Source organism: Sclerotinia sclerotiorum, genomic scaffold, assembly GCF_000146945.2.
Source record: "Sclerotinia sclerotiorum 1980 UF-70 scaffold_4 genomic scaffold, whole genome shotgun sequence".
In the NCBI taxonomy this organism is placed as follows: domain Eukaryota; kingdom Fungi; phylum Ascomycota; class Leotiomycetes; order Helotiales; family Sclerotiniaceae; genus Sclerotinia; species Sclerotinia sclerotiorum.
The window spans coordinates 837,691-857,155 of NW_001820832.1; the positions used below are offsets into that span (position 1 = coordinate 837,691).

The 19,465-nt window shown below is 41.7% G+C and overlaps 10 protein-coding genes across 10 annotated transcripts; 5 read left to right on the forward strand and 5 right to left on the reverse strand.

Moving 5' to 3' along the window:
• Positions 1-707: 707 nt before the first annotated feature.
• SS1G_03403 (hypothetical protein) lies at positions 708-2,369 on the reverse strand (the record flags this gene model as incomplete). Its single annotated transcript, XM_001595264.1, has 1 exon — positions 708-2,369. The coding sequence occupies one exon, from the start codon at positions 2,367-2,369 to the stop codon at positions 708-710; it is 1,662 nt and encodes a 553-aa protein (XP_001595314.1).
• Positions 2,370-3,955: 1,586 nt separating this feature from the next.
• On the forward strand, positions 3,956-5,463 carry SS1G_03404 (hypothetical protein; the record flags this gene model as incomplete). The annotated part of the gene is made up of 2 exons (XM_001595265.1): positions 3,956-4,561; positions 4,612-5,463. 2 exons carry the CDS (start codon positions 3,956-3,958, stop codon positions 5,461-5,463), a joined length of 1,458 nt encoding a protein of 485 aa, XP_001595315.1.
• A 580-nt stretch (positions 5,464-6,043) lies between these two features.
• On the forward strand, positions 6,044-6,800 carry SS1G_03405 (predicted protein; the record flags this gene model as incomplete). The annotated part of the gene is made up of 2 exons (XM_001595266.1): positions 6,044-6,118; positions 6,405-6,800. 2 exons carry the CDS (start codon positions 6,044-6,046, stop codon positions 6,798-6,800), a joined length of 471 nt encoding a protein of 156 aa, XP_001595316.1.
• Positions 6,801-6,965: 165 nt separating this feature from the next.
• SS1G_03406 (predicted protein) lies at positions 6,966-7,172 on the reverse strand (the record flags this gene model as incomplete). The annotated part of the gene is made up of 1 exon (XM_001595267.1): positions 6,966-7,172. One exon carries the CDS (start codon positions 7,170-7,172, stop codon positions 6,966-6,968), a length of 207 nt encoding a protein of 68 aa, XP_001595317.1.
• Positions 7,173-7,949: 777 nt separating this feature from the next.
• On the forward strand, positions 7,950-8,396 carry SS1G_03407 (hypothetical protein; the record flags this gene model as incomplete). Its single annotated transcript, XM_001595268.1, has 1 exon — positions 7,950-8,396. The coding sequence occupies one exon, from the start codon at positions 7,950-7,952 to the stop codon at positions 8,394-8,396; it is 447 nt and encodes a 148-aa protein (XP_001595318.1).
• A 794-nt stretch (positions 8,397-9,190) lies between these two features.
• SS1G_03408 (predicted protein) lies at positions 9,191-9,543 on the reverse strand (the record flags this gene model as incomplete). Its single annotated transcript, XM_001595269.1, has 2 exons — positions 9,191-9,403; positions 9,499-9,543. 2 exons carry the CDS (start codon positions 9,541-9,543, stop codon positions 9,191-9,193), a joined length of 258 nt encoding a protein of 85 aa, XP_001595319.1.
• Positions 9,544-11,162: 1,619 nt separating this feature from the next.
• SS1G_03409 (hypothetical protein) lies at positions 11,163-12,240 on the reverse strand (the record flags this gene model as incomplete). The annotated part of the gene is made up of 2 exons (XM_001595270.1): positions 11,163-11,756; positions 11,815-12,240. 2 exons carry the CDS (start codon positions 12,238-12,240, stop codon positions 11,163-11,165), a joined length of 1,020 nt encoding a protein of 339 aa, XP_001595320.1.
• Positions 12,241-13,864: 1,624 nt separating this feature from the next.
• On the forward strand, positions 13,865-14,011 carry SS1G_03410 (predicted protein; the record flags this gene model as incomplete). Its single annotated transcript, XM_001595271.1, has 1 exon — positions 13,865-14,011. One exon carries the CDS (start codon positions 13,865-13,867, stop codon positions 14,009-14,011), a length of 147 nt encoding a protein of 48 aa, XP_001595321.1.
• Positions 14,012-14,357: 346 nt separating this feature from the next.
• SS1G_03411 (predicted protein) lies at positions 14,358-14,805 on the reverse strand (the record flags this gene model as incomplete). Its single annotated transcript, XM_001595272.1, has 2 exons — positions 14,358-14,378; positions 14,695-14,805. The coding sequence occupies 2 exons, from the start codon at positions 14,803-14,805 to the stop codon at positions 14,358-14,360; spliced, it is 132 nt and encodes a 43-aa protein (XP_001595322.1).
• A 1,338-nt stretch (positions 14,806-16,143) lies between these two features.
• Positions 16,144-17,120, forward strand: SS1G_03412 (predicted protein; the record flags this gene model as incomplete). The annotated part of the gene is made up of 3 exons (XM_001595273.1): positions 16,144-16,511; positions 16,573-16,826; positions 16,882-17,120. 3 exons carry the CDS (start codon positions 16,144-16,146, stop codon positions 17,118-17,120), a joined length of 861 nt encoding a protein of 286 aa, XP_001595323.1.
• Positions 17,121-19,465: the final 2,345 nt, after the last annotated feature.

A 19,465-nucleotide genomic window follows, 5' to 3' on the forward strand; every position in this document is an offset into this window, starting at 1 on the left:
CATAATACTCTTTTTTTTTTTTTTTTTTTTTTTTTGATATGATTGACATGTTATCATAAGCATCTATCCCGTATGTCGCTCCTTCAGGGGTTCGGGTCGGAAAAGCTTCGGATGAGAATACTTATCTAACTTTGCTATAGCGTTAGACGATCTAAGACTTACATTATTGAAAGATTACAAGATTTTGCATACGTTAACCCATATAAATATATGGTTTTAATCAAAGGAAATATAGATAATCATATCTAAGATAATATAATCTGTCCAACTCTACTTTTCCGCTAGCTCTATTGGGTTTTGTTCTTATCTACCCCTATGTTAACCATGCCTAAGGATAATAACCTAAGTATATAAGGTTATGTCACCTCACTGATAGGGAAGCTCTAGCGGACCGGCCCTTAATGTTAGCGGCTGCTCCGCAATAGACCATAGTAGATACCGATGAGTTGCTTTTGAAAGATAGGTAGACCACCAAAGGATTACACTGAAATGGGGATTCGGACGTAGAAATCATGACTGATAAAAATCAAAAGATGGTAGGATCAATAAATGGATGGAATATTCTAGTACTATAATTGTAACACATCCTGGCCGGTCTCAACACAAGCCTAAATCTAAATCGTCGCGCCATACACCTGTAACTCTATCCCGCTCAATAAACTATGACACTGATAATAACTGTATGACAAAAAAACCTGTTAAAGTTCTCAAGACCATAATATATTCAACCTCCGAAGTCCCTTCTTAGGCTTTTCCTTTGGCTCTGGGTTTTGTTGGTAAATTTCAATGAAAGTACGAATAGGCATCTCCTCTAGCGAAACCATTTTGGTCTTGGCATAGAATTTGTAACCAAAATACAGAATGAAGATTAGTGGAATATTTAGGTATGACGAGACAAATGTCTCATTATTCCATTGGCCATGAATGAAAGTCGCATATCCTCCCGTAAAGAGGAGAATGATGAAGAGAGTCAGTGAAGCCCATGTCGTGTATGGTTGAAGTGGTGCGGCCCATGGAAGCTCAGTATGGCGATCAATTCCTTGCTTTTTGCAGGCGTACAGGAATCTTAGATAGATAAGCAAGATGCAAATCCAATTAACCAAGGTCGCAATGGAAACGAGATCTTGGAGCCAAGTGAAGACTGTGCTGGCAGTACTGGATAAGGTCATGTAACCCAAGCACATAAAAACAGAGTAAAAAACGGCCGCGACGTAAGGAACACCGGCACGGTTAGTCCTAGTGAAGATTTTGGGAGCATGTCCATACTTAGCCATGCCAAAGAGCATTCGTGTTCCACCAAGCATACTGGAGTTTCCCGAAGACCAAGCGGAGGTAAGAACAACTGCATTGATAATCGAAGGAACAATTTTGATCCCAGCATTTTTTGCGGCAATAACAAAGGGGCTCTCTGAAGCAGTGCCAGTGGATTGGAGAAGGTCAGGATCGTTGGATGGAACCACAAGACCGACCATGAAGATGGTCAGAACGTAGAACAACAAAATCCGGATAAAGATGCGCTTGGCAGCCATAGGAATTGCTTGTCTCGGATTTTTGGTCTCGGCAGCAGCGACAGCAATGTTCTCGATTCCGGAGTATGCGTATAAAGCATTGTTTAGTGTAGTCCAAAATCCAAGAAAGCGTCCCAGAGAGCCGCCAATGCCCAAGTACTGGACGAAGGCTCCGGGATCTCTCCAGTAACGGAAGCCGATCGTTTCATGGTCTGGAGCCCCTCCGCAAGTAATAACTAGCGCCATTATATTGATTCCGACAATCAACATGATTTTTAGCATAGAAAACGTAAACTCCAGTTCACCATAAACCCTGATAAATGTGATTGAAGTGATAACCATGAGGAGCCCAAAGACCGTGATCCAGATTGCATTGTTGATCGTCGTCCAGAATTCCACCAAGACGGCAGCAGCAACGATCTCGGCTGGAATAGATACAATGTATGAATAAACCTGGTTCCATCCGTTGGCGAAAGACATGGCAGGGTCGAAGAAGTGCTGGGCATAACGAATTTGTCCTCCGTTGAGAGGAACCAAAGCTCCCATCTCTCCAACAGCAAGCACTACACTCGACACAGCGATGCCAACCACCGAATAACCAAGAAATGCACCTAGAGGGCCAGATCTCGCAATTGCTCTACCAGACCCGAGGAATAAACCTGTGCCAATCGCTCCGGCGAGTGCGATCATCTGGATATGGCGTTGGTGTAGGCCTTGTTTAACAGTTGTCAACTCCTGAAACTCTGCTACAGTTCCAGTCTCATAATGACCAGAATGAACTTCGATATTGCCTTGAGCTATACTCTCGTTCTTGCTGCCGCCATGACCGAGCTCGTAGTCATCTGTTTTATGATCCGACATGTTCAAGAATACCGAGGTCAACCAGAACGAAGAGAAGGTAGCATGATCTTGAGTGAGAATAAAGGATACTCAGTCTTGTATGTATAGGCTTGCCTTATACTCTTCCAATCAGACGATCCTCTAACCCGCAGTGATAGAAACTCAAGCGGAGCTGAATGCAAATTAAGTATCAAGCAGGCGTCTCTTATCATCAAAACATGATAGGACAACTTTCATTCAAGTAAATGATAGGCTTTGATAGCCAAATGACGAACGATCCATCCCAAATACCCGTCATCTCATAGGCTCATTTGCTTTGCCCCTGCTTGATCCTCCTTGGGCAATACCAGTTCAGCAGAGACGTCCCAGTGGAGTTATGTACGATTAGTAATTATTTCGCTCGGGAGACTTTGACCCAGCTGATAAGCAAACCCCCGAGGATGTTTGGTATTGCTCAATATATCGACTTTCTTTCATCATTTTTGAGCTTCCTCGATACCCTCAAGCAAAGCTTCTCCGCAATTGGTATGGACAACAAGCTTATCTGAATACTAACTTACCCATTCTAATCGCTGTTTTTCGCTAGAAATAAAAGACATGGTCTTGTTCCGGCCTTTGCTATTCGTATTCTTGTGCGACAGGTATTCGAAACAAGGAATCTTGTGGGGAACGTCATATTGCGTGACTTTTAAAATAACCTGTGATCAAGCTCAGCTTGAATTGGTACACGCTTCAAGCAGAACCCATGCAGGATCGTTTGGAACGGGAGGAGTAGTAACCCTTTCGGAATACCCGATTAAGGTGGCAGAAGTAGGGCTCGCCTCTGGTTAGGCATTCCGCCTTCCATTCCTGTAAAACTTTTGGCTGTAATAGATATGCTTGAAACTACCGAATGTCATATAGCGATAGCATCATTTCAAAAAGATTAACCAGCCCTGTCGAATGGATGGAGATTTGAGCGGCATCGCAAAGGAGCTTATCACACTCCGCAGTTCTATAGTGGGATGGACGGTGGGATGGTGGCTCGAGCGATATCACCATGTCTGATTAGACAGATTATGTAATCCATGGCCACATATATCACGTGTTACGGCAAGATTATGCACACGAAATCACGTCCAAATAAAATTGTCGGAATGGATGAAAGTGGGTCATTTAATTATATATAAAAACAACGACATCTCCTATTCGGTCAAACGCATGATATTAATAGCTGATATCATGCCCCATTTTATTATTGCATTTTAGCTAACCATATTTGGCGATGAGGTGCGGAAGGACAAGATCTGATAAGAATGCGGAGAGATCAGGAGATGTCACATTTAATCATCAAAAAACTTCCTCGATATGGACAGCCAACATTGACGTTTGCAAGCTTTCAACTATCTAGTGTATTAATAATCACTCGAGTATATCAACAGCTGGATACAATCATTCACCTTCATACAATATCTTGACAATCACTTTTGGGATTCTACACAAAAGAATCCTCAACGTTCCAACACGCACTTCAGGTAAGAGATTTGCTTGAGTTTAAATTCCTATCATACTAATGTTCCATCAGAATCTCTATTAACCTCAAAAATACGAAGTACCCTCCAGCAACCATGAAGACTGTTTCCGAAACTTTAGATAGTCTTTCAATCTCCGTAGCTCCAACAAAAACAGACTCAGACCCAGTAGTATCCAAGTACTTACCGGTTTCCAACCCTTTAGATTGTTTCTGGCAATCAGAGAAACATAGATTGCATGACCACCGCTCTACAGAAGAGCTTCCAACGCACAGCGATGTAGTCATCGTCGGTGCAGGCTACGCCGGTGTGAGTACCGCGTACCATCTAGTCAAGGAGGGTGGCGACTCAATTAAGTCAATCACGATCATAGAAGCACGAGGCGCGTGTTCAGGTGCAACTGGTCGAAATGGAGGCCATATGAGACCAGATTTGTATGGCCACATTCCAACTTATGTTGAGCGAGGAGGACCACGAGCAGGAGCCGAGATAGCCGAATTCGAAATTGCTCACGTCAAGGAGATCAAAAGACTTGTTGAAAAAGAGAAGATTGACTGTGACTTCAGTCTCTGCAGGACAGTTGATGTATGGTGCAATGAGGAAATGGCAAAGAAAGCCAAGGCTGTCTATGACCAGATGGTGGAGAACGGATTTGAATACATGGATGATGTCATCTTTCATACCGGAAAAGAAGTTGAAGGAGTAGGTGAAATTTCACACAACAAGGTTCTATATCGCTAACTGTCTGCTAGATCTGCGGAGTTAAAGGTGCCAAGGCTTGTGCTTCATACACAGCTGGAAGTATGTGGCCTTATAAGTTCATTCTGGGACTTCTTGAGATAATTTTGCCAACTGGAAAGGTCAACTTGCAAACTAACACGCCCGTGACAAGTGTGGTTACTGATTCCGATGGAGGCTTCAATGTTAGGACAAGCCGAGGAACTACGCATGCTGGCAAGATCGTATATGCCAATAATGCATACATCTCCGCTCTTTTGCCTGAATACGATCATAACATTATTCCTTCCAAAGGAATCTGTTGTCACATCACTGTACCTGAGGGAAAGGTCGCACCACTCCTCAACAACACATACATCAACCGAACGGAAGACAACACTCTTTCGTATCTCATCCCCAGAGCAGACGGTAGTATCGTCGTTGGTGGTGCCGCGTCGAAATTCAAAGCTCACAAAGATCAATGGTACAATAACGTTGATGATAGTGTTCTCATTGATGCAGCAAAAGACTATTACAACAACTATATGCAGGAAACATACAATGGATGGGAGGACTCTGGAGCCAAGGTCGACAATATCTGGACTGGAGTTATGGGATATTCTTACGACTCGAACCCCCACGTTGGTGCAGTTCCTGGAAAGCCCAATCAGTTTGTTCTTGCTGGATTTAATGGTCACGGCATGCCAGTCATTTGGTTGTCTGGTAAAGCAGTTGCCAAGATGGTGTCTGAAGACGTACCATTTGAGCAGACAATTGTGCCACGATTATTCAAAACCACTCAAGAGAGAATAGACCGGGCAAAGAATGGAACAGAAGAGCAGGGTGATATTCTCGGTACCGGAAACCAAAAGGCGACAAAGCAATGAAATGCATTTCGCCTTCACTTGCTGTCCTACTGCGTTTGAAATTTACAACAGTCATAAATAGCTTGGCTAAGAGGACATGCTCCAAAAACGCAGTTTGTCCTGGAAATTGTTCAGAGTAGAAACTTTGCTGTTTGGTATTGACCATTTGGTGTTGCAAACTTTTGGTCATGCTACGGTTGCTGAAAAACACGGAAATTTGGAGCCAATCACCAACATTGAATGATGGCTTTGGAGTCAAACAAAAACTATAACCTGTATATAGTCACTTTCTATTAGTTCGCTAAGTTCACAGTCATTTGTTGATATTTATATATCGATTGCATCATTCATCATTGTTTCCATAAACCTCACTTGACATCACTCAAACATGATACTGTTTTTTTTTTGTTTGCTTTTGCCATCCTTTAGTTTTGCGATTATCGTTGAAATTTGAGGCGGGATCGAGACTTTCCATTCGTCTCTTTTATATTTCAATACAAGATTTTAACTGATGACGTTTTATGATTGATTACTAGCGTATATCTTTTCTGTGATCATATATCAATTGTGCGTTAGTTTCACTTCATATATAAATGAAATGATGTCTGCCTATACCATTTCCATTGCATTAAACGATTCAATCTTAGCTACGTGGACTCTAAAGAGAGAGCTTAAGGTCAGAGCTGGGCAATGAGTAGGGGTATACCCTAGATGACCCTCGGTGGAAACAAGGGGGTGATTATCCTGCATTATTTCTATAGTGTAGGATTAATATCCTACAGAATAAAGAAGGTTATGGGTATATCCACTGAGTATTGTATACGAAATTATATAGAACGATTATATGATGTATATACCCGGGGATAGATCTGTATTTTTGTGTTTTACAGGATAATTATTCTGTTAACGTTATATCTTACAGACTAGGGTAAATACCCTACAGAATAAAATAATCCGGGTAGAATACGGGTGCCCAGCCCCCGCTTAAGGTTTGTGCGTATGCAGGTGTCGAGTCTTCGCATTCTCTCACGACTGGACAGTGCGAACCATCCGAAAGGTACATGGCCAACGATGATCTTTGCAACTTGTGTTTGGAAGCACTGACTATCGATGATGAGGCCGCCGGTGGTTCAGTATGGGAACACTCCAATGGCGTAATCACTTTAAATTTATCGGGTTTTGCATTGGACAATCGGTGGCTTGTATCCAGCAACGTAGTTATAAGAGACCTCGACAGTCGGCATCTTGTGGATAAAATGAAAAAACTCCGCTTTTCTTCGATCCTCGAACCCGATCTAAAACGACATGAAAACGGTTGGGAGTGGCAGGATACATATTACGATCAAACTATGGAGTAGTTACCTCGGCGCTACGTAGGCAAAAATTACAAAAGATGCGTGGCGCTTCCTAAACTTCCTGAACTTTCAGAACCGGCAATTAAGGCGTGTTTTGTTCGGCGCTAAAGAATCTTTTCCGTGAAGAATATAGCGAGTGCTCCTGGTAGGGGGATACGAATGCAAGGCTCAAATACTACATTCAGTACGAATGGCATGGAGGAAGGTTGGTGAAGGGAGGGGAAGGCGGAGAAGCATTACAAGAAAAATTGATGAAGCACCTTTATCACTTGGCTGTCTTAGTTTACCATCCCGATTCTCACAGTGAAGAGGTAGACGTTTACTTCTTTGATGTAATGGCTTGGCCTGGTAGGCTGTACCCGTCTCCTTCCTCATATGGTCAATTGATTTCATGGAGGTGACTGCAAAGATTGGCTTAGGATAATTTATACACCACCAGATCCTGATGGTCCGGTTTCTGAAAAAAACATTCAGTTCATGAAACGTTGCATTGACGAATGCGTCAAATACCATCCGACCTGTAAAAATAGGGTCCGTAGAACCCAGTTTGTTCCAACACGATTATTAGATACCGGAAGTTGCGGTACTTCATTCGCGAAATTAATAGAGCACCCGTAACTCCCGTCAACGGACTCAACCAATTCTCAGCTTCAATATGCAGCATTGAGCTACTGTTGGGGCGATTCGCCTACTTTGAAAACCACCAAGGAAAACAAGGATGAACATGAGAAGGTGGGTATATTAATACACGATATGCCGGCGACCTTTCAAGATGCGATCAAGATCACTAGGGAACTTGGCATTTGATATCTATGGATTGATGCACTTTGCATCGTTCAAGGGAGCAAAGAAGATTGGGAGGCTGAGTCCATCTCAATGTGCGACATTTTCGCACATTCCCAAATCACCATTGGTGCGACTAAAAGCTCCTCATCTTCCGAAAACTTTCTTCTGCGGCCTGTAAATGAATCCTTAACTGTTCAATTTCGCTCATCTCTGTTGCATCATATTTCTGGAGAGTATTCAATTTCCCTGAAACCAATGAACATTTCCAGAGAAAATAGTGACATCAGGCATTCGAGATGGTATAGCCGTGCTTGGGTTTGGCAAGAAAGGATCATGTCTACACAATAACTTTTATTCGGCAAGAAAATGGTTCAATTCCGATGCGATAATAGAGTTAGATTGGAAGGCGACCATCGAAAAGATTATGATCGCGTACGTGTGGGCAATGGCGAAGATTATGAAATTTGGTGGTTTGGTGTTGTTGAAGAATACTCCTCGAGGGAGCTCTCGTATCCCAAAGATAGACTGGGTGGCTTGGCTGGGGTGGCCAAATTTATTTCCGACTATCTGATAGAAAATGGGAGTACAGCGGAGTATCTTGCAGGATTGTGGCTCAACGACAGGTTGGAGCATCAGCTTCGCTGGGAATATATCGAGCCAAAATTGTCGTTTACTGCGATGCTGGAGTACCTGCAAGACGAAAGAAAATTTATTGCTCCGTCTTGGAGCTGGGCATCTCGAAACGCCGGTGTCCATTTTCCTGGAAATGGTTCTAACTCTGATAGCTTCCAGGTTATCGAGTATGACCTATAACCGCTTGGCACTAGTGCTATGATTGCAGTTAAGTTTGGATCGTCAATTACTCTTCGCGGAAAGTGTCGACAAATGCCAGAGGAGCCAATAAGTGGCCGTCTCAGGAAAAAGCCTATCCTATCTCACGGAACAGGAGAAAGTAGACTCAGCAGGAAATGGAAAATATCTGGTTCCTATGGTCGTACTAGCTTTTGGTTAGATTGGGTACCCAATACAGAAGATCCTAATCATGAAGGAAGGAAAATCCAACGCCAACTTCAGCTCTTCCTTATAACTGAGAATATTAGGAGAGGGGAAATTTATAAAGACTCGGGCCTTCTACTCCTACCATTTGAAAGTTCTAAAGGCACTACATATCGTAGAGTTGGGGTATCTAGACGAAGTGGGAGTCGGAAATGGTTTAGGAGTCTGCCAGACTGTGATATTACTATATGTTAAAAACTCTACTTTCAATGTTTATTATTAACTTTCAATCGATTGAAGAAGCATCTAGACTGCTCAGTGCTTACCGGGATTCCAAATCACCTTCCAAGTCTGTGGCTAAAGACCAAAAGAAAGTATGTTAACGGAAGTCATGGCGTGATGTCGTTATATGAAGGGTAACTACTCTCCAAACAGATTTTTAATTATTAATCAATCATGTGAGTATGAAGTATGAAGTAGGCAGGAAGCGGTAACTAATGGTAGCTATGAGAAGACGCAGCGAAGACGTGTAGTAAATTGTAAAAGGCAATATCTCGACGACGAGATGTCAGATTTGATATAGTTTGATTAACTTCGAGAAGAAATCTCAATTACTGCGGGATTTCGACGCGGGATGAACGAATACCCTCTGCTTGACGATAACGCCACTTAAAACACACCGGATGGAAGTTTTCACCCTGACTCCTTTCAAAATCTGTTGTATTGCGACAGTACGACAAGGCAATTCTGGAGAGGAGGTTGGAGGTTACTGGCACGAAACGCACAAGACGGCCACGGATGACGGTGGTCGGATTTAAAATTCGCTGTTGCTACCGCCTTTTAGTAGGGTAATGCGAAGTAACAAGCCATCTTCCCCCAGGAAACATCGCATCGCCCTTCCTCTTCTTACAATACATACCTTAGCCGGCCATGGAGACTCCTTCCACAATGACCAGACTGTCATTTCTAGGACCTTTGCAGGTTTAAGCTGGCCATGCTAGCGGTTTAAATACCAAATATTTCATTCTTTACGATTCAAGAATATTCTAGCATAACATCATGTCTCAGCACGAGTGTTGGGAGGAGGCTAGAAAGGAGGATAGAAAGATAATAGGCAAGGGAGAGGCACAACATAAATACTGGCCCCTGAAGATTTTCATTCATTTTCTAGGTAGGCAGCACGCAAATGGCTAGAGCTTTTATTAGCTGGTGGGATGGGGACAAAGAAGAATAACCTTTCCGAGTACTGTGCGGAATTGCTATACATGGGCTCTGTGTCGTGGATAGTGATTATATTGCTGGCATATAAAGTAAAATATGCTACCTGAGGCTAGGTATCTTGGCGTTTAGAGGCAGAAAAGACCCGGACGTTAATTCAGGTTCAGGTGGGATTGCAAGTCCTTGCAAATGCATAAAGTTAGCAAAATCGCATGTTGAGATGATTTCCATATCAATTACCAATAGATAAGTGAGAGAGAGGCAAAATTGATGCATGCCTAAATACCTACTCTGTTCTCATATCTCCCGCCGGGTCTGGTCTAGGTAAATGCAAATATTCTATCCAATGCAAGTCGCGTGAATGCTTTCTTTCTCACAGGCAGCCATAGAAATTGCGAATACGCGGCACAATATGCCGCAACAAACGATGATACAAAGGTAACACAAGGAAGCCTCCGAGGATTACGGGGCATTGTCTCGAAATTGTTTGCTCCTTACTTGCCATCAAATGTGAATAATAGCCATGATGAGTAGCTGACAAACCCGGGCCATAAATGGAGAAGAGCATTATATAAGTAGGTTGTTTGTGCTAAAAGACATTGCGTTGAATCAATGTGCCAGTCTATGTGATGGTGGCTGATGATGTGCGAGTGTATTTACCCGAGCTCGATAGAAAGCCATAAAGGATTGCTTTCTGAGAGACTGCCTCGTGGTCCATGACATTCCTTAAACACTCGAGTATGGTATATCTTCAAGGGACACTAAGAGTATTCCGCTGAGGTAGTTTGATCAAAGATAATAACAAAAAATGGAATGAAATGCATTGATGTAATAATATGTCATCTCATGTATAATATTTATGCCACCTACGCTATCAATAGACCCGATTTGTAAAACTTTCAGCGACTTTCAATCCCTCATTTGATGATTCCGACCTCTATCATGATACTATGTAGGAAAGGAGAGAAGTACACATCACAGGATAACATGGAAATAAATAGCTAATTCGATGGAAGGGAATTACATCAACTAATAGCGGGGCTAAAAAGCCAACAAGGAGATTCAAGGCTGCTTGAGATAACCAAATGTTAGTGGATCACACTCGTGAATCAGAGATACTCGCGTAGCCAAAGAGGAAAAGCAGACCGTTAAAAAATACACAGAAACGAGAAAAACAAACAAGATGCAAGCAGTTGACTTGACCACCGTCATACGGAAATACCAGCGCAAGAAGGAACTTAAGGCCAGCCTTAAATAGAAAATATTGTCATATATGTATACCATCTGAAAACCATTGCAAAGGTTTATGTACTTTAAGAAACATTAATCGTAGATCCATTTCCGAAAATCAAATCGCACACACATCTAAACAGGGGCCATTTTAGCAGCCTCAATATCACTGTTACTGGCGCTAATCCCTTCGCTAGTCTTTTCCCTCGACTCCTCCTGTTTCTTCATCTTCTTTTTCGTACCCAGACCACCTAATCCGGTCATTGCTTCCTTAAATGTAATTGCAGGATTGAAAAGGTTTAGTACAAAACAGGCTACGATGACCATGACACCTTCAAATCCAATAAATAAGTTTTGCTTCCTGATTAAATTTCCCGTCCACCCTTCTGCCAATTCGGCGACTCTGTACACAGATCTCCAGAAGATACATATAGTAGCAAGAGCAAGAGCGATTACAAATCCCTTGAAGCCTTTGGAAGAGCGAAGGGTTATAAAAGCGGGATTTTGGTCGAATGCTGCGGAACCGAGGGATCTGTATCGGGAGCGTGTACGAATTGCAAAATCGACGCAGAGAATCATGAAGATTAATAGAGTGAGAACTTGAAATGCAAGACCGGCTACCATGATGTTATCGCCTGTGTCTGGCGATTTGTTCTGGTGTGAGGCTGCGGATGCCAACCCGCCACCAGCGGCTTGAAGCAGAAGGGACATGAGATCACAGGGGATGAACTGCGAGATAGTTAGTTTCATATATAAAAGCAAATGGCATGATGCACCCGGTACATACAATTCTAGTATATCCCTCTGGACTAATCCGGGAATTTTCCGGTCCAAACGCATACACAATTCTTCTCAAGCACAAATAGATCCCTCCCGCCATAAACGCCGGCGCAATTGTCAAGCAAACTATTTGCATGAGAAATCCATTCTGTTTCCATTGATTCTCCCAGCTCATTATACGACCCACATACCCAATGATTTCGAGTATAACGCCAGCGCACATGGCGAATGTAAACGCCGTTGCACGACGAGTGAATGCATATGTAAGGACAAATCCGAGGAATGAGATGGAGAAAAGAGCCAGGAAAGCGGCATTTGCGCCGATTGATACACGATAGAAATAATAGGATGTAGAGATGGGACAGGTATCGATTGTGCAATCTGCATATCTATCGAGTTGATTGCGAGGGAGAAGCGTAAGAAGAGAATTCATCGTGGCGGTGATTCGAGAATGAAAATGATTAAAGATTTTTGTTCCTCAACCGATGAAATGATGGAAAATTAGACGATAATGAGTGTCCAGAAACCCGCGGCAAACTCAACAAGTGAAAGCTCGATATATGAAGTAAAAAGCAAGACGTAAGAATGCGGGCGTAAGTGGTAAATCAAAAAATCTTACAAGAGGTAAAAACACTCTCCGTGTCCGTTTGTAGACAGACCAGGCAAGATTTCGAAACACAATACCAAAAGACGTCAAGAAGATGATTTGGCCTTGAAAACCAAATACCAGAAAAGACAACAACAAGAGAAACGGACTTACGTGAGGGTTGTCATCATTTCTATATATTGATTGGATTTTAATCGGATCTGTAGTCCCTTTGTTGAAAACGAGCTGACGGTCCTGAGTGGAGGAATGTCATAGATGACATGGATTTCGGAGCCACTGTGGACCCGGTCGTCAGAATTTGCCTAGTATTGATTAGCGTCATAGGGATGGTGGCCACATTTCCCAAATGTTGTTTCCATGGAGAACTTCTTTCCTTTATTTTCTTTTTCCAATTCTAGAAGATATTGACGGAAGCGATGCTTTTGAGTTGAAGCAGACGTTCGGCTATTATAAAGCTATAAGCTCTTCCTGCAAATCTATTTCATTATAGATCCTCTAACCTTACAGATAAAAGAAAATGATATTATAAATGTCGCCTTCCATTGTTGACATTTTCGCCAACCGGGCCAGCAAATTTCATTTCTCATACCTAAACGGTTCCAGGTATCCATTCTATCTCTTATCTAGACCTATCAGGCTATCAGACTCTGTAACCGAGCCCGAGCCGCCATCAACGGGTCATAGATGTCGCTTACATTTCGGGTTAGGCCTTGACCTTGTTTTCCTGTGCTTAATTAAGCTTAATTCGTCTCTTAATCCGATCGGAATTTGTAGTATCCGAGTCTTTTTGTTGTGATTATCTGAAGGTAAGAAATCCCCTCTTCTCACACGATAAAAACTATTTGAAGCCGCTCTCAATAAAGATTTCCCTAGGTATATTAGGTATAGTTAGATGAGTTATCATACTTAGACAAATTAGTATCGCTTAGCCAAGTAGTGTTTGGCTTCTCGAACGAAACGGTCCAAGACTGTTGAACAACTCATCCTACGGCGTCGCTCTTTTCTCGAAACTTATTATTGCGAGCAATTTGAATACCACCAGTGTCTGATCTGTCACTTGTATCGTCGATTTAGTATTCGACAGAACGTCGTGATGTCTGATTAATTCCAGAAGACATCATGATGAGATTGAGCTTCCACCGATTCCTGAGATTTACGAGTACATTCCTTAATTCATTAGCAGCAGTTTTAGGTAATTGAGTATTACGCTTTCGGAGGTAGCCTGGAAGATAAATAGCCGGAGTGTCCAAGAAATTTGTTGAACAACTTTTGTAGGAAAAGTCGGTCCTCTTTTCCCGTACCCCACATTCTTTGGGGAACCTTGGAAGCATGCACGTATGAAAATACCTAGCGGGGCGGCCCGTATGTTAGGTATATGAACGAGTAAAATATTGGAAACGAAAGATCCATCCTTCTCCTTTATTTGAGCCAAAGCTATTACGCACCCAAAATGACGATAAGTAAATATCAGAGGACTTTTGCTCCTGAGCCTTTCCCCAAGCTCAATCAACCTAAGATCGATAGACGGCAGCGCATTTTCAATATCATTCTCATTGAATGTGGCAGCATGAAAGATCCAGTCAAAGGAAACCACTAGCTGTTCCCCGTCTTGTTTCATATCAAACGCAAAGTGATAGGATCGAAGAACTGTAACTCCGGTAGAGCTAGCGATGGTAACAATCGATGGTGGTAACTTACTGGTCGAGAAATAACACCGCTCTCCCTCATCTAGGTGATTTGCACCAGAAGCTCTTGATTGAGGGTTCTTTATCCCCTGTGAGAATAAAGGTCTCGGTGATGGACTTGCTAGTCATTTCCACCTTGCCCCTACGCCATCTGCGTATGTGAAGCTCGTTAGAACTTCATAGGCCGCTTCTTGGTAAAGAGCCTCGTCGTCGTGATAATTTTCGATTGGAAATTCTTATAAAGTACGACTTGATAAGCTATTCAACATAAACACCAGTCTATAAAAGTTAGTAAGTTTGTATTTTGTGCCCAGTCAAATGATACAGGCTTACTGCGATGAATTCTGAACCAGATATTCAAGAGTCTTGCTCGACACAAACTCCGACTAAAGTCAGATTTAAGTGAATCATCCTTGGACAAATCCCCCCCTTTTGAATATATCACACACAGTTCTCCCTCCTTTGACCATATCTAAACAGCTCTTTCCACTCTGTAGGAAAAAAGGTAGTTGTTGGTTTTGAGATTTGATAGAACACGTCCAATTTGGTCTTTTTTTTTTTTGGTAATCTGATCGACGAAGAATGCAGTTTATACATCGTTGTCACTTGATGCTTGCTTGATAGCGTTTTCGGTTTCTTCATCTGCTTGTATTTTAATATCGGAGAGCAAGTCGGACGGGACATCTGGTCTTGCTTGATTTCCCATGTTGAAGGGCTTCCTTAGAAGCGAGTATGTTCAACAATGGCAGATGAAAAAAGCTGTAGAAGCTGTTTGAAATGTTCCATCTTAGGAGTTTGTACACTTAATAATGGAACTCTTATCAAGCGCTCACCACGCTCTAATAGCGATTGATTTGCACGATTATTGGCTTAACAACTCCAAGCTACCGTTGACTGCACGATCAAGATTATGGCGCTTCAGATCTTATCAATTCCACTATTGTTTGTGACAGGTTTTGTGTCGCAAAAATGCAGTTTATGATCACAATGTCGCCCCAGGAGGGAAGGTTTCCGCGTTGTAAGGCTTTGATCATGAGAGCTGGAAACACGGGCTGGCCTAATTCGACAAGAGATCTCCCAAAAGTCATACTACTGTGATGACGTGGTGAGCGCCAGTATTGATAAGCCTTCCCACTAACCAACGGAATGCCCTAGTAGAGTAGCGGCGGAACTGCAATTGTTTGAGAATAAGAAACTATTAAAAGCAAAATTAGCAACTGATCGATCCCTGGATCTGACCTCTTCCAGCCCCCCTTCCCCACGTGCTCCTCCTCTCGGATTCCACCCTTTGCCTAATTGATTATCATAAACGAACATCACAGGAACTCTATATTAGTCGTGCCGCCAGAAAGTACGGAACTATCCAGCTAAATCCGGGCTACTATTCCCCTTGTAGTTTATCATCTTATAGCATATGCTTAAAGTGGATGGTCTATCACTTTCAGACCGCTCGGGTACGTTCCATTAATGAAAAGCCACTCCCGTTAGTTCGAGTCGCCCGCTAGGGCGGGGAGTTTGGTTAACAGAAGAGCAGAAACAGGTATTTCTGCGTCAATGAGTTCGTGTAAATGCATCATGATAGATGTAAGGAGGCTTTGTTAAAGTTCTAGCCTATTCCGAATCGGGATGTTCCCCGTATTGTGATACTGTCATATCTTCGACGATAGGATAGATCTTGCATATGATCAATGCAGGTCTCACTGATCGCGCCGCAGTTGCATGTGCCCCTCCTTTTAGACAACCTTCATGTAGCACAGCGCGTAGCACTTATTGGCTGAATGAAATTAGGCAAAGATGCTCCCAATGCATGACCTTGCGGTTGTTACTTCTACCTAATGGCTCTTAGTCCCAGCTTTCGGCTCCCCAAAATTGCCCCACTTCTTTGAAGTGAGGAGAACATTATCAATCCGGTCGTTCATCAGATGAGATAAAATTATAAAGATGCCACGTCCATCTTATAAAATGACATTTTCGAGACAGTAACAGCGTCCCCACCATCTCATTTGCACAGTCCCGGTTCATAGGTCAAACAATTTCCTTAGAAATGTCTGAAGATATCTACGCAGAAACACCCATAACTGGCCCGTTTTCTTCTCCCTTGCATCTGGATGGTATGCCCCTTGCTGAGGAAGGGGACCCAAATGAGACCGCTGAAAAGGCCAAAAGAGATCGAAAAGTTGGCTCTGCAGTTCAATTCATCAATTTTCCACAGGACATCCCTGAAGAAGCTCATACAAAGTTGGTCGAATATGAGAAAGCCGTTTCGAACTATCGCAGCTGGGCGTGCCTCAGATGGTGGAATACCACTTATGCTACTGATAGTGTGCCTCAAGATGAATCTGCAGAATCAGCTGCGAAGCGGATGAGCTACTGTGCTCAAGTGGCTGGATATGATGTGCAGAATACTCCCTGGTTAGCAGAATCCTTCCGTTTGATGCGATGGTCTGAGCTCGATTTTAACGAAATTAACCAGGTTGACAATTTTCGACTGTGAAACTAAGAGCAAGACTATCACGTTTACAATCGATACTTTCGCCACCGTTTTCTTTGATGTTATCGTAGAGGGTTTAGCTTGTTTGCCAGCCAATTCAGACGACCTGCTCGAGAAAGTCTTTAAAGGCATCAATACCGCTATGGAGACCAGACTGAACGACAAACCCAGTGTCCAACAATGCATTATCTCGCAGCGTTACGGATACCATCCAGACCAAAAATCAATTTGGTCAAGTAAGTTGCATTTGCCCCAATAGATCATATCAGAAACACTACTAACCTCATAAAGTCGTTCGTATCTCTACGTTCGAAATCTATATCGATGAACTAACGTCCCTTGCTTTCGAAGAAAAAAATTCTTCGGTCACTATCGAGACGACCGTTGAATACAACGAGTACCAAGCCGAATTCAAGATGGATGATTGGATTACGGCTTCTAATTCGATTGAAGAATGGAAGCAGAAGACCATGGAGGAATTTGTTGGGGATGCCACTGTTGAGGTTCCCACTGTTGGGATTTCTTTCTGATCAAGAGGATAGAAATACTATATGTAAGGATCAAAGGTCCTTATCACTTGTGTTGTGTTAAGTTGCACTTCTCAAATATTATTTATTGTATCTGATTCGCGTGCAACGTACAGTACTAATCAATTGCTATCAGTTATTTCATAATTCACACCAAAAACCATCAAAATGCATAATTTATATTTATGATTTTTAAATCAATATATATATTTTTTGTGACGCCTCACACCTTCGGGTCACGTGGCATGCCCCGTTTGTATTTAATCACAGGAAAACTCTCTACTCTTGTTTTCCTTCTTCTTTTCTCCTTAGCTTAGTATTTTCTAATACAAGATACTTTACCCAGTATTCTTGAGTGTGATATTTTTATATAGATTTTTTAAAATCATTTCATTTATTTTCATATGAAATTTAAAAAAAAGATTATTTATTTTGAAAAAATTTGTTCTAATACAAAATCTAAATTGAAAATTGAATTATTTTAAATTTTAAATTTTTATTAATATTTACTAATAAAATAAACAAAAATCAAAAACTTTTCAAAATACTTTTGTAACGATACCGTACTGGAGGCAGCGGCTGCCTGAGGTTTCATCTGGTTGGTAGTTGTAGGTTAAGGCTTTATCACTGGTATTCACTTGGAAGTGAAGTCGTTACTAGATCAAGTAGAATGTAGGTAAACTAATTGATAACTAAGTTGAGCACGAAGCTCCTATACTATGTGTGACGGAAATCCCTGCTTTCCTCCCACCCTTATTATATAAGAAACCTCAGGTACATTAACCATGTCCACACATGATACGATTACTCGAGATTAGTATACGATTTAGGTGACCTGAGGATCAGATCCGGACAAGTACTAGGTATCAATGGTTATCGGTAAAGTAAGATCATTGGAGGAATAAATATGACTTCTTTTTGCCTAGCCATTGCGGCTAGGCCATTCATTTGTGTATATATAGAGTAGCTATCCCCATCTACAGTTGCTCTTCACCTGTAGATTCTAAGTTAAATACAATTGCTGGTCTATAAACACCCTTTTGGTCACACTATGAAACTTATTCTAACTATATACTGAATAATAAAGGGAGCCTCTAGGAGCTTTCTGGCTCCTCAGGGCTCCATCACGTGATCCCTTTTATCCCATGACACTAATCCTAAAGGTGAATCGTGACAACTTTTTTAAATTATATAAATTTTTATAATATAATAATTTTTATTGAAGAAAAAAAATAATATATATATTCTTGTAACGATACTATACTGGAGGCAGCGGCTGCCTAAGGTTTCGTCTGGTTGGTAGTTGTGGGTTAAGGCTTTATCACTGGTCTTCACTTGGAAGTGAAGTCGTTACTAGATCAAGTAGAATGTAGGTAAACTAATTGATAACTAAGTTGAGCACGAAGCTCCTTAACTACGAGACTAAATGAATGTTTATATACCCTATATCATCTTTTGAGGACCCTTGGGACCCTAAGGTCCTCAAGGTCCTCGAGGTCACGTGAATTAATGAATCGTGACAATTCTTTAATATATAATAAATATTTATATAGATTTTCAAATAATTATATTTATTTTAAAATATTAATTTTGATTTTTATAAAAGTAATAAATTGTTACGACGGCTTCTGGCCTCGTATCATATGACCACGTACGAAGTCATGTGATCCCTTCGATCCCTTTACCGAAGGGATCGAAGGGACCGAAGGAACGATAGGCATGAAGGTCTATATAATCAAGATGGATTTCCTTTGTATAAAGCTTCGTGCTCAAGATCAATCATTTAGTATACTCTACTATTAGTTACGAATTGCATCATTGTCATTACTTAAGTCCCTGCTTGACGCCTAGTTATAAATCACCTCGAGAGCCTAGAGCACTTCCACGTGATCTAGACGGCAAACCTCGTAACAAGGTGGCCAAATTATGTTAATCTGAAAACAAGTTGATCTTGATGTCGATGTGGTTGTACAGTAAATATTGACCCACCGAAAGGACTATAGTTGTAGGTGTGAAGAGGGTTATCTTATTATTAGAGCTACGGTTCCTGATTATATAGACCCACTATCATCATCGTACTTTCAATGTTGAGCCTAACACTGCCTACCAAGAGCCTCAACCCTATGCATGCAAACCTTAATTTCACCAGTACTAGCCTGTGATCACCATTAAACAAGACATATCAATGTGCTAGAATAATTCCATGAAGCAGTTAGATCTGTTGGCAGATGCGGGTTGTGATATCGTGCAAAGTCTGTACATGCGTTAATAACCCCATATAATGAAAAAGCATGCCAATATTATCATCTCGTTAATCCAACTTTGTTTGATATTCAAAATGCTCAAAA